Source organism: Clinocottus analis, unplaced genomic scaffold (assembly GCF_023055335.1).
Source record: "Clinocottus analis isolate CAN_PGR_092001 unplaced genomic scaffold, fCliAna1.0.p SCAF_2, whole genome shotgun sequence".
In the NCBI taxonomy this organism is placed as follows: domain Eukaryota; kingdom Metazoa; phylum Chordata; class Actinopteri; order Perciformes; family Cottidae; genus Clinocottus; species Clinocottus analis.
This window is the reverse complement of record NW_027175931.1, coordinates 1,303,281-1,317,177: the sequence shown is the minus strand read 5'-3', so window position 1 is coordinate 1,317,177 and position 13,897 is coordinate 1,303,281. Positions and strand designations below refer to the sequence as shown.

General features: G+C 45.2%; 2 protein-coding genes across 2 annotated transcripts in view; one reads left to right on the top strand and one right to left on the bottom strand.

Annotated features, from left to right (window-relative positions):
- Nucleotides 1-9,711, bottom strand: part of sorl1 (sortilin-related receptor, L(DLR class) A repeats containing) — a 40,565-nt gene extending 30,854 nt beyond the window's left edge. The window contains exons 1-5 of the mRNA XM_068584261.1: nucleotides 9,299-9,711; nucleotides 4,332-4,448; nucleotides 3,584-3,718; nucleotides 2,451-2,612; nucleotides 2,086-2,153 (exon numbers count right to left, since the gene is read on the bottom strand). Coding sequence (XP_068440362.1) covers nucleotides 2,086-2,153; nucleotides 2,451-2,612; nucleotides 3,584-3,718; nucleotides 4,332-4,448; nucleotides 9,299-9,610 — 794 coding nt within the window. The 5' untranslated portion in view covers nucleotides 9,611-9,711. The remainder of the gene's footprint in view (nucleotides 1-2,085; nucleotides 2,154-2,450; nucleotides 2,613-3,583; nucleotides 3,719-4,331; nucleotides 4,449-9,298) is intronic.
- Nucleotides 9,712-11,377: 1,666 nt separating this feature from the next.
- Nucleotides 11,378-13,550, top strand: LOC137790873 (testis-expressed protein 12). The gene is made up of 5 exons (XM_068585439.1): nucleotides 11,378-11,529; nucleotides 12,385-12,499; nucleotides 12,711-12,816; nucleotides 12,983-13,034; nucleotides 13,128-13,550. The coding sequence occupies exons 2-5, from the start codon at nucleotides 12,419-12,421 to the stop codon at nucleotides 13,270-13,272; spliced, it is 384 nt and encodes a 127-aa protein (XP_068441540.1). The 5' UTR covers nucleotides 11,378-11,529; nucleotides 12,385-12,418; the 3' UTR covers nucleotides 13,273-13,550.
- Nucleotides 13,551-13,897: the final 347 nt, after the last annotated feature.

Here is a 13,897-nt window from a genome sequence, read left to right as displayed (position 1 = left end):
GCGGCGTCAGCCGCCATGAATGAGCGAGGTTCTCTGGTCTTATCGTCTGCCGTCCAGCAGCAGTGTGTTTTCCTCCGGCGGCTCGAGAGCCGAACAGAGGCAGCAGTGTCTGGCTCGGCCGCCGTGGCATTCTCTCAAAGGTCCTGTTCAGCAGCCGCAGTCTGTCTGGGGCACGCGGGGCACGCCGGGCTATTCGCAGTCCTTCCTTTGAGTCCATCTCTGTGTCGTTCAAACACTTCCTGAACGCCTCGCCTCCCTTGTTTTGCCAGTTTTTCCCTGAAATGCACCCTGTTTTTTAGTTTTTTAGGTGGAACCGTCAACAGCCGAGGTTTTAATAAATGTGACGATTTTAAAAAGTTAAACTTTCATAGCGTGAATAGTTTTGTTTCCTATAAATGAAACAAACCATCATAACTGAGATGAACACCTAAACCAACACAATGTTTATATTTATGGATATAATTAACTGTGGTTAAGCTCACAAAAAATTAGGTAGCATGACGAGGTAGCATGACGAGGTAGCATGACGAGGTAGCGCGACGAGGTAGCATGACGAGGTAGCATGACGAGGTAGTGAGACGAGGTAGCGCGACAAATTAGCACAACAAGGTAGCACGACAAGGTAGCACGACAAGGTAGCACGACAATGTAGCGCGACAATGTAGCGCGACAATGTAGCACGACGAGGTAGCACGATGAGGTAGCATGACGAGGTAGCACAACACGGTAGCATGACGAGGTAGCGCGACGAGATAGCGCGACAAGGTGGCGCCACAAGGTGGCGTCACACCGCTAGCTAGCATCACCCAGTCTGGCTACATGCCAAAAAACGTCAATAAACACCAAAGAGTCGGATATTCCCACTTCGCAGTCTGACAGGAACCGTCTCACTTCAGGACATGTGTGCATAAACATCATGAGATTCATCTTTCATTTGCTCTCATCAACAACTGTTTTTTCACATCTCATTATGCTTTGTCCTCAGCGAATGAGGAAGTTGTCGACACTGATGTTATCGCGTCATTTTTAGCTAAAAAGCCGGCCTCCTGCAGCCGGTTTGCACTCGTCTCAGTAACAGGATCCATGCGAGGTGTGTTTTATCGGTTCATCTGTAACACAAACCCCCGGTACACAACAGACACACAAAGGAAAAGAAGTGATTCATCAGCGGTGACAAAAACACTCTGCGTTCACACGAGGACAACGCGAGCCTCTCTCGTTGTCCTCGTGTGAACGCAGAGTGTCTTTGTTGGCCGGTCATCAGCCGGCAGACGTCAGAGTGACGCTGCGGTTCAGCCGTTCCTCGTTTTCACGGCACTTCCTCAACACTTCATGTCCAAAGCAGAAGAGTGACGATGCAGTCGGCGATGTCGTCGCTCGTCTTCTGCCAGCAAAAGATCAACGAGCCCGAATGTGAATCCACTGTTTAGACTTTAACTCGTTCCCCCCGTCGGACCTCAATTATGGTCTGCACCTCTTTTCTCCGTGTTATTTCATATCATTTCCTTTAAAAAACAAAAAAAACATTCCCGACTCCATGATCCTTAACAACATCTCACATACTCATAACACACCTTTTCATAAAGGTGAGGAGCTGAGGAATCAGAATCCAGCAACAGAAAGCACTGCAAGACAAAGCTTTGACATATTGGGAAGGTGTTTTGTTTCTTGTTCTGTGGGAAAACATTGTTGGATTTTTTTTGCGTACTGCAGCTTTAAATCCTGCGGAGCTTCTGCTGGTGCTCTACGACCCGGAAGCAGAAACACTCAACGAGGACTTTCTTCTTCCACTAGACGGGCTCAGATCGTTAAAATGAGTCAGATAACTTTATATAAACGACGCTACAGAGACATGAAAACACGTTTCAGAGGAAAACAGGACGGATTTTAAACTTTTTGGCCGAGAAATAACTGGAATTATTAATCTCTGCGTCTCCTTAACTGGATTTATTGTAGAAGTGAAACACAACAATAAAGCTCCAATAGACGGAACAGTCTCGCATTAATTTCACATCGCTCTCGTGAGGCTGACTCCACATTTTACCGGGGTCCCTGAACGCAGCACAGAACTAAAGGTTTTCTCACCAGAAGTAGCTCTTCACGTGCTCCTGGATCAACACCCACGTCTCCCCGAAGTCATCCGACTTCCACAGCTAGAGGAGGAAGAGGAGGAGGAGGAGGAGGAGGAAGAGGAGGAGGAGGAAGATTACGGTTAAAATGTAGGTCAAGCTCATTCCTGGTTTCTTACACATGAGAGCTTTTTGTTTCACAGACGAGGAAACTGAGATGAAGCACAAAAGAGAAAAACAGTTTCTCTTGTTGCGGCGCTGCAGAGCATCACATGACCTGCGAGGCTCCTGCGGTCCAGTACCTGTAGTACCTCGGTACAGTACCTGTAGTACCTGTAGTACCTGCGGTACAGTACCTGTAGTACCTGCGTACCTGCGTACCTGCTTGTTGGGGTGCGAGGCGTCGTAGCCCAGCAGCAGCGCGGCGGCGCGGCCGTGCAGCAGCAGGTCGGTGGGCTTGAAGGGCAGCGGGAAGCCGTGCACGCTGCTGCAGAAGTCAAACGTGTTCCACAGGAAGTTGTTGGTGGCGTCCACGAAGATGTACTGAGGAAGAGGAGGAGGAGACGCTTTGATGACATCGTGATGACGTCATGAGGAGAGAGCTGAACCCTCTGGAGCAGCAGAACGGTTACGATGACGTCATTAAAACTAAATGATGCAACGCTTCAAGAGTCACAACAATATGTTTATATTTACATGAACATGTTTACATCCTCTTCCCCTTCCTTCCTCCCCCCTTTCTCCTCTTTCCTCCTCTCCTAAGTTCTCTCCTCTTCCTCCCTCTCTCTCTCTCTCTCTCTCTCTTCACTTCCTGATCTTCAGTCAGAGTTTCTCTCTATTGATCACTTTCCTTCAGATTAAAGAGAAGCTATTAAAGTCATAAAGGTCATAAAGGTCATGAAGGTCAGACAGGCAATCTGTCTCCCTCCTCTCCCTCCTCTTCATCACTTTATGACTGAGGCAATAAAGTCTTCAGACGTCTCACAGAACGTTGCCTTCAGGGGACCAAGTTTATTTCACTTTACTCGACCTCCAGTGTACGAGTTAGAGATCTGGATAGATGGATAGATGGGTTGGGTCTAGTCGGGTCGGGTCCGGTCGGGTCTAGTCGGGTCGGGTCGGGTCTAGTCGGGTCTAGTTGGGTCTAGTCGGGTCGGGTCAGGTCCGGTCGGGTCGGGACGGGTCGGGTCGGGTCAGGTCCGGTCGGGTCGGGACGGGTCGGGTCGGGTCATGTCCGGTCGGGTCCGGTCTAGTCGGGTCCGGTCCGATCTAGTCGGATCTAGTCGGGTCGGGTCGGTTAGGGTCTAGTCTTGTCGGGTCTAGTCGGGTCCGGTCCGGTCTAGTCGGGTCGGGTCGGGTCTAGTCGGGTCGGTTAGGGTCTAGTCTGGTCGGGTCTAGTCGGGTCGGTTAGGGTCTAGTCCGGTCCGGTCTAGTCGGGTCGGGTCGGGTCCAGTTGGGTCGGTTAGGGTCTAGTCTGGTCGGGTCGGGTTGGGTCTAGTCGGGCCGGGCCTCACCCTCTTGTTGTCCGCGGGGCTGTGGTAGAACTGGGAGATGACCTGCTGGTTTCCGTTTTGGGCTCGAACCCCCGACAGCTGGAAGAGGTGCGAGACCAGCGTGAAGGTGGTGCCGTAGTCGTAGGAGACGTAGACCTGCAGCGCAGAAACACATCTTAAATTACATCGTCTGACTTTCACACAATCATTTACACAATAACAGCATTTGTTTTGCATGACTGGGACTTTTATTTGGGTTAGCGAGTGTTTTATGAGAGTAAATAGAATATAAATGTTGTTTAAAACATTTAAATGTTGTTTAAAACATTTAAATGTTGAAGGATTTCAGGTTCTGACTGGAGAAGAAGAAGAGAAGGACTTTTATTTTGAAATGATGAAATGAGACCGGAGGGTTCAGACTTTACGGACCAATTAGAAGGTTTGTGCTCGAGGCTTTGTGTGTGTGTGTGTGTGTGTGTGTGTGTGTGTGTGTGTGTGTGTGTGTGTGTGTGTGTGTGTGTCTGTGTGTGTGTGTGTGTGTGTGTGTGTGTGTGTGTGTGTGTGTGTGTGTCTGTGTGTGTGTGTGTGTGTGTTAATGTAGCAGATGGAGTTGAATCTGTTGCTCAACACTCATATCGACACCAGAAACATGCTCGACAAGTGAGAACACACACACACACACACACACACACACACACACACACACACACGTGCTGGCGAACGGGAGGTTCGGGGACCTGGTGACAAAGCGGGACACGTCGGTACTCACCGAGCTGGTCTTGGGCCCGATGGCCCCGGCGCTGTCCCGGGCCAGAGCCACGATGACGTCGCTCTTCTTGCCGGCCCAGTGGACGACCATCTGGTTGTGGGAGTCGTTCAGGTTGGCCTGCAGACACACACACACACACACACACACACACACACACACACACACACACACACACACACTTTAGTTTAAAAGAACAGCTCCCTGATACAAACCCTCTTCACAGCACTTTGTGTTCGGTACAAAGAAACAAAAGACAAAACACACAAACGCTTCAGTTCAGTTCCCCTTTAGAGACTCAGACTCCATCTTTTCCTCTTCTTCCTCTTCTTCTTCCTCCTCCTCCTCCTCCTCAGTAAAAGCCCCTCCTCCTCCCTAAAGGCCGAGGTGTTGCAGCAGTAAATCTGTTTCAGGCCTCCGCGGTGAAAGTTGCTGCCAGCGGCTCCGGAGAATGATGATGATGACGATGAGGACTGCGAAGATGAACAACACTTTGCCTGACTGCAGCAAACTGCAGCCTGAGAGAACGGGTTGTATAGAAGTCTATGCTTCATGTGTTAAAGCTGCATTCTCTCTCCTGACCACCAGGGGGCGACTCCTCTGGTTGTATAGAAGTCTATGCTTCATGTGTTAAAGCTGCATCCTCTCTCCTGACCACCAGGGGGCGACTCCTCTGGTTGTATAGAAGTCTATGCTTCATGTGTTAAAGCTGCATCCTCTCTCCTGACCACCAGGGGGCGACTCCTCTGGTTGTATAGAAGTCTATGCTTCATGTGTTAAAGCTGCATTCTCTCTCCTGACCACCAGGGGGCGACTCCTGTGGTTGTATAGAAGTCTATGCTTCATGTGTTAAAGCTGCATTCTCTCTCCTGACCACCAGGGGGCGACTCCTCTGGTTGTATAGAAGTCTATGCTTCATGTGTTAAAGCTGCATCCTCTCTCCTGACCACCAGGGGGCGACTCCTCTGGTTGTATAGAAGTCTATGCTTCATGTGTTAAAGCTGCATTCTCTCTCCTGATCACCAGGGGGCGACTCCTCTGGTTGTATAGAAGTCTATGCTTCATGTGTTAAAGAGTGACGGTGAATCTCTAAAACTTCCTTTTCTTTTCTTCTTCTGTGGTGTCGATCCGAGCCGGGAGGTTTATGACCCGCTGCGTCGCTGTAATTTATCCTCTGAGGGGAGAAAAAAATGAAAGAAATCCGCAGCAATAAAGCAGCTGGAACCAGAAGAACTAAACTTTATGAACAATGTGACTTCAGACAGATCGTCTCTTTGCAACACCGACACGCGCCTTTGTTTGGTTGAGTTGCCGAGGGCGACTGCTAAACTCCTGCAACTTCATCATCATCATCATCATCATCGTAGCACCCCCTAAGAACATTTTATAAATTGATGACACCACTTTAATGCAATCTGCTCCATCCCTCTCCTCCCTTCCTTTCCTCTTCTTCCTCTCTTCCTCCCCATCCATCCCCCCTTGCTTCATTTCCTTTCCTCTCCTTCCCCCCTCTCCTTCCTCCCTTTCCTCCCCATCTTCTCCTCCCTCCTCTCTGGCATGTTGACATCCTTCCTGGTAGTGGAGGAGTTGTGCTCAGTGACTGGTACCACCGAGCAGTGAAGCAGAACAACAATGCATTGTGGGGGGTTGAGGCCCCCCCCCCCCCATCTACCCTGGCTCCGCCCCTTAAGCGCTGAGCTCTCCGTTATTCCACCAAACAATGACATCATCTCTGCAGGACTGGCAGACGATGAGCGCTCGCTCACGTGCAAGTCACACACACACACACACACACACACACACACACACACACCTCGAAGAAAAAGCTGTGCTTGTAGAAGTCCCACAAAATAAATTAATATTTCATTATATTTATTAAACATAACTGAGTGGTTTCCTGAGAAGATGAAAGTTTATTTTTATTTTAAACGTTAGCAGCATTGCTAACGGAGAACCAACAAGAGGTTCCCTTCAGGTACACGAAGATGCGTTCAGGCTCCGCTCAGCAAAAATGAGTACTGGCTGAAGGTAGACTATGACCTTTTCATGATGCGTTCAGGTGTAATCTAGTAAAACGTAGTGTTGGTGATGAACCAGTATAAATCCAGATGTTAAAGCTGCATTCTCTCTCCTGACCACCAGGGGGCGACTCCTCTGGTTGTATAGAAGTCTGTGCTTCATGTGTTAAAGCTGCATTCTCTCTCCTGACCATCAGGGGGCGACTCCTCTGGTTGTATAGAAGTCTACGCTTCATGTGTTAAAGCTGCATTCTCTCTCCTGACCACCAGGGGGCGACTCCTCTGGTTGTATAGAAGTAAATGCCTCATGTTTGCATCATTATTCCTGCTGCAGATGTTTACGGTGGAGCTTATTTTAACTCCTTCATACACAGTTGTTGCGTTTGGGAAGTTGGGAACTAAAGTTGCCGGAAAAATGTAGTGGAGTAAAAAGTCAAATACTTCCATCCGAGATGTAGTAGAGTAGAAATATATAGTGGAATAAAAGGGAAATACTCAAGTAAAGCTCCTTGAATATGTACTCAAGTAAAAGCTCTTCAGCAAATACACTCGGTTACATCCACCACTGATCACAATAGTCACTCTCACCATATCACAGCTTTTCATAAAGAGGTTGAATACTATTGATCAGGTTGAGCTCAGTCTATTCCACAACTGTCCCTGTTCCTCATGTGGCCTCATGGGAAAGATAACACCCTCCCTCCCCTCCTCCTCCTCCTCCATCCAACCTCACACCAGCTCAGTTACCCTCAGATCAGATCAATGGCTCCATCATGAAATATGCAAACCATTATCTCCAATTATGACGCCCGCTAACCGCCTCACCACCAGGCCGGCAACGCAACGACACACCGGGGACGACGACGCTTTAAGCAACAAGCTGCCGAAACCTGATGCCGATCAGCCCCTGGAGGCCGATCGGCCGTGTTTACCCAACGACAAACACACAAACCGCTTTTACGTGCTCGTCCGTGTTGTCGACGCGATCCTCATGTTGCCCAACTCGTCTGTGTTCAGTTGTCCGGCTCCTGGAAGGAAAAAAGCTCCAGACGAGGGACGCAACTCAGGATTATTGATTAATCTGCATGTTAAGAAAACTACAGATATCCAGACTTTGTGAAATAGTCACAATATGTAATCTATGAGTTTGAGTTGTGATCCTCGGCACAATTTATTTAGGTTGAGGCAACAAAATCACAAACAGCTAGATTTAGGCAACAGAAACCACCATTTTGAGTTGGGTTAACAGAACAGAACGAGCAACAACACCAACAGTTGGGTTGAGGCAACAACACCAACAGCTAGGTTGAGGCAACGACACCAATAGTTAGGTTGAGGCAACAACACCAACAGTTAAGTTGAGGCAACAACACCAACAGTTAAGTTGAGGCAACAACACCAACAGTTAAGTTGAGGCAACCTCTTCTGATTAAAAGTCTGTCACACAGAACATCTCTAAACCTCTCAGCAGACTTCTGCTCTGTCATGAGGAACCAACATGTCCGCTGCCTCGTCGTCATCAGTCCTCTAAAGTCTTTACAACGCCGCCGCCCTGAAGGTAAACATGGAGGCGACATATTCTCCCAGCCAGCCTGGTTTCACTGAGGCGGCTGCGTTTGGTTCCCAGACGCCTCATCACACTTGCAGCGTTGCCTTCTGCGGCCGGAGGGCAACGAGGAGCGACAGCGCGGCTCAAGATGTCAAAGACTCCTTGATGGAGTGTCTTTGTACTGAATGACAACGCTCCACCAGCACTAATGACTGCACCACCACCACCACCACCACAATAACCACACAGCAAAACAGTGTGCGTCACATGGAACAAAGACCAGCGGGGCAACAACAAATAGGACACCCGAGCTTGGATTTCACCCTCCGAGTGTGTTGTAATAACAATGTGTTCACGTTTTGGCCAATTTAGGGTCGAGGCTTGACGAGCTGTAGGCAGAAATATTAGCTTTCAAATCGAGATGGATTGAGGTTAGTGACCTGTGGTTGCTGAGAGGAACCTCCACACCAAACCCTGTTCACAAAAACAGCCAATTTGATGTGGCTTTGCTTTATTGAAACATTTGAGAATAAACATGTCATAAAATGTGTTCTTTTTTAATTAAACGTCTCCCTAATGCATCACAGCTGAGTAGATTATTTTTTTATTTGACAACTATAGATATAAAAAAAAGTCCTGAGTCATTTTCTGCCAGACTGACAGCGTGTTTACAGCTTGAATTTGCCTTATTTTGAATGAAGTCTGGCTGGACAGCTCACCAGAGCTAGTTTGAATATATGAGGGCTGACAACCTGTGTGTCTTAACACACACTTTTACATCAAATGTCAGGACATTCTGTAGAGACAGCGGGTAATATAAAATGGAAAAAGGAGCGTTGGAGAGTTTGTTTCTCGCCACACTTTCTGTCCTCGTTATCCCCCCATACAGAACCACCATTACAAAATCGTCTTTTTTTCGGTTTCCGTGTGTATCGGCGCACAGACACGTCTGACAGCGCAGAAACAAATACGTGTTACTAATCTTGAGAGTTTTCCTGTCACTTCGGCTCGCAATTAGTCCCCGTAGCGCGGACAGAAACCCTCCGTTTTCCTGTCATTCGTGCATCCACCGTGAGAAACGGACACAGACAGGTTGCCGGGTGACCAACTCCAGAGTTGACAGTTATTGCAATGCATGTTTGGTGTGCAGTGACGTCTCATGCAGCGAAAAGAAAAACACCACGGAGACCTTCTCGGTTGTGTTCACCGGGGCTCCGGGCTCCTGAACACGGTGCACTCAGCGCCCTTTTCTCCCCCAGGTGCAAAAACAACACCGAGGAGGGGGGGAGGAGGGGATTCTTGCGTAATTTATTTTTCTTAAAGGAACCCTTTTATTGCAGCTAAAGGGCAGTTTGAGGTGATGCATATTTCTGTTAAAGGTGAGATGCTCGAGATGCATTTACCTGCCCGTACACCTTCGGCAGGGCCGACTCTCCGGGGCTCCGGCGGCTGCGATGCTGCGGGAAGGCGCCGGAGTCCGACCCGCCTTCCGCGGCTCTGCGAGCGGCCAGAGGCGGCCGCGGAGCCGCTTCCTCTGCGGCGGCGGCGGCGGCGCCTCCTGCGCGCGGTAAATCCCGGGTCGCGTGCACCGTGAAAAAGCCTCTGTCCTGCGGCAGCGCGTGCAGGCGGAGGCCGGAGGACGGCGAGCTAAAGCCCGCGAGCCACAGCACCAGCACGCACACGGACCACCGAGGACCCGCTCGAGACTGCGCCATGTTTGTGTGTGTATGTCTGCTGTGTGTGTGTGTGTGTGTGTGTGCTCGTGGATTAGGTAAGAGAGGAGAGAGAGAGATGGGGAAGAGGAGGGGGGAGAGAGAGAGAGAGAGAGAGAGAGAGAGAGAGAGAGAGAGAGAGAGAGAGAGAGAGAGAGAGAGAGAGAGAGAGAGAGAGAGAGAGAGAGAGAGAGAGACTGCTGGTGCGTTCAAGGGCCACGGGAATAACGTGAAGCAATGCAAACGTCTATACGTCTACGCGCACACATACATATAGATACACAAACACACACACGTACATACACACACACACACACACACACACATACATATACACACACACACACACACACACACACACACACACACACACACACACACACACACACACACACAGAGTTAACAAGTCTCTGATGCAATGAGACAAAAGAAACACACGACGACAAATAAACAAGAACCAATCAGGAATACGTTTGTGTTTATTCCATAATTCTGAGATCAATTCAGTTTATTTTATTCATATTTTCTTTTGGAAATTCATTCATAAAATCTCTTTAGGAAATTTAATTATTTCCTGTAAAAACCTTTGAGTTACACCACAGAACTTGATCCTGGTCCTCTATAGTCTCAGTGTAGTCCTGGTCCTCTATAGTCTCAGTGTAGTCCTGGTCCTCTATAGTCTCAGTGTAGTCCTGGTCCTCTATAGTCTCAGTGTAGTCCTGGTCCTCTATAGTCTCAGTGTAGTCCTGGTCCTCTATAGTCTCAGTGTAGTCCTGGTCCTCTATAGTCTCAGCGTAGTCCTGGTCCTCTATAGTCTCAGTGTAGTCCTGGTCCTCTATAGTCTCAGTGTAGTCCTGGTCCTGTCAGACCTGCTGCAGTAGAATGAGAGGTTTTCTAAAGGGACCTTGGTGCTCAGAGACACTTCCTCTTTAGTCCACAAGGGGCGCCAGAAACAACACAACATGAAAGTTCAACTTCAACCTCTCATTAATACAAAATTACACAAAACGTCTCGCTCACATTTTTTTTAGATCCTTATTATTATTATTATTATTGTTATTATTGTTATTATTATTATTATTATTATTATTATTATTATTATATGTGAACATTAAATGTCATACAATCAATATTCAGTTGATATGATGGACAATTTCATATATATGAAATATATTTTAAATCCACCAGCTTCACTTCTTTGAAAGTGAAACTCTTCCAGAGAATTTCTCCTTCAAAAGAAATAGAAAATACTTTCAGTTTATTGAAAAAGTTCCAGCAACATAGAACAACTTCCACTTCATAAACAATATGTGCAGCATTAGCATCACTAAACATATCACTTCCTGTTACACTTTCTGAAGAATTACATTTCATTTTGACCATCAGTTCCTCATTTAAAAAAAAAACTTTTTTAACCTCAAAAATCCTTTGCATCTGCTTCTTAAGATGAACAATTATTGTTGTATTATTATTTTTTATTATTTTCAACATTGTGATAATTAAGAATACTTAACTTCACTCAATTAAAGCCAAAGCTTGCACAAATACTCTTAAAATATATAGAGATATGTTATATATTAAATATAGCCACTCGAAAATCCAACTTTTATTTATTATTCTTTTGAAATTATTATTATTATTATTATCATTATTATCATTATTGATATTATTATTATTATTATTATTATTATTAGGCTCTGATGACGCGCGTTGCCCACCGGGCTGCAGCATTGATCTGCCCGTTTAAACCTGCAGGACGAGACGAACGGATTTTACTGCGGTCCGTGAACGCAGCACTCCAACGGTCGCGCACGAGCTTGACGTTATTTTCAACTGATGTTCAAACTCGAGAAATAACACATAAAAAACAGTTATTCTGTTTAATGAGTACAATAAACATCCAAGTCTTCACCTTAGACCGCGTAAGTAGAAGTTAACTCGTTGCTTTATTCATGTAACTAATGTTAACTAAATAAGTTAGCTAGTGAGGTCAACGAGCTAGCTTAGATAGTACGCATCACGCTAGCTAGCTAGCAGGTAAATTAGTGGCTATTTTACGGATTAACTTAACATTTAATAAAACGTTGTGTTAACTAGTTGGATGAGGATGAAGATGAACTGTTTCATGAGGACTTACTTACTAAATAGGATATCACATGTTTTGGTTACATTATATTGAGCGATGTCACAGCTTTTAGCTAACGCTAGCTAACATGAATATTATCATGTTTTATATGCTATTTTTTTTTTTTTTTAAATATGATTCTATTTCTTTTAGGTAATTTATTATTATTTAATTTTTTGGAAGTTATTTTAATATTCTTTTATTTTGTATTAGTTTATTTTATATGATTCTATTTTTAGTGATTTGATTTAATAGTATTCTATAATGTATTAGTTAATGTAATATTATTTCATTTTTAGTGAGTTCATTTCATAATATTTTATTCTATTACAGTTTGTGTAGTGTAATATAGTGTAATATATATTATATATAAAATACAATAACAATGTAACTATAACAACAATAACAATATAACTATAACAACAATAACAATATAACTATAATAATAATAATAATACATTTTATTCGTAAGGCACTCTTCATCCAAGAATCTCAGAGTGCCACATAGTTAAAATCAAAGTCATAAAATTATGAAAATAACAATATAACTATAACAATATAACTACGAGTGACTGCAGCTGTCTGACTGTATAGTGAGACAGATACACAGTAAACTATCAGTGATTAAAATGTGTTGACTTCACATTTGCAGGAACATTAACGTCTCAACAGAAGAAGCAGCAGCGATGGCAGAAAAGATGATTCCACCGATATCCAACAAGAGGGCAGTAAACAAAAACAAGGGCTCCAAACAGACTTCCGAAGAGGTAAGAAATTAATTTTCAACAATTATAATCTTTTATTTAGGTTGATAAAAGTATGTGGGAATGTGTCCCTCTGATTAATAATTACATATTGATAATAATAAAAGTAATGTTTGTGCTGTTGTTAAGATGGATAGGACTGATACATTTATTTTCATTGTTGATTCATTGAAAAATGGTTTGCTCTATAAGATATCTTTCCCCGTTGCAATAGATGGAACGTGCACCTGAACGTCAGGACAACTCTCCACCCAAAAAGAAGAAGAGTTTTGCGACCGTCACTCTGGAGTGTGAAGGTTTATTCGAGGCAACGACTGCAGGTACGTGCAGCTTAAGACGACGACGTATAGCAACACAAGCTCACAGCTAGTTAGAGGCCACTGAGACGTGAACCAGGAACCAGGAAATGTGGAAGCTATCGAGTTAAAATCGCTCTGTGAATTGAATGGATGTCCTTCCTGTGCTCGTTCTCTCTTCCTCTTCCAGGTGCCAGCAGAGACTTCAGCATGATGCTCTCTAAGTTCGCTGAAGTGTTCAGGTAGGTCATTAGATGTTACAAAGCTGTGACCCGTAACTGGTTGACACACACACACTCTAACTGGTTGACGCTTTCTCTTGTGGCTGGTTGCAGTGAGCGCGCTGCGGCGGACACGTCCCAGATGAAGGAGCTTCAGGGCCTTTTGATCGAAGCTCAAGACATGGAGTCATACCTGAAGGAGAAGAAGAAGCGTCTGAGGGAAACTCTGTCTCGGATCACTGAGCGACTGCTCGACTAGCGCTGCTCGACTAGCGGCTGCTTGGTTAACTGCTGCTCGGCTAACAGCTGCTCCTAGTTAACGGGCACAACTGTGAGTTCTGACTGAAAAACCTGTGAACGGTTTATTAAATGTTCTGCAGTTCTTGCAACAGTCTTATTAACTGAATATAGACAATAATATGTGTTGCCTGTTATGAGTTTTTGTAAAAGCTCCTTTTGAATTAAATATTCGTCACTTTGGACTCTTTAAACAAAGTGTTTGTGTTGCTGTTCATAATTAAAGTTCCCATCAAGTAAGATAGACACACCTTGTCTTTGTTAATAGCTAAAAAAAAAAAAACAACTAAAAGAGGGAATTAAAAAGTTCCCACGTCTCTTTTCAGGCGACCACTTCTTCTACCTTGTTCTGCTTTATTCTTCTATTTTTTAAATTGGTTTAAACAAAGCAGTATTAAGACAAATGGCCGGCCAGCAGAGGGCGAAACTTCACCACTTGTCAAGTTTAATAAACATATCAGCAACGACAATTACTGAGAACTATTAAGAACTGTCAATGTTGGACTTGTGTTTTGGGAATATTTTTTTTCAGTGACTGAAATGTCCCGTTTCTAAAGAACTAAGTATGTATAGTATTCCAATTACAT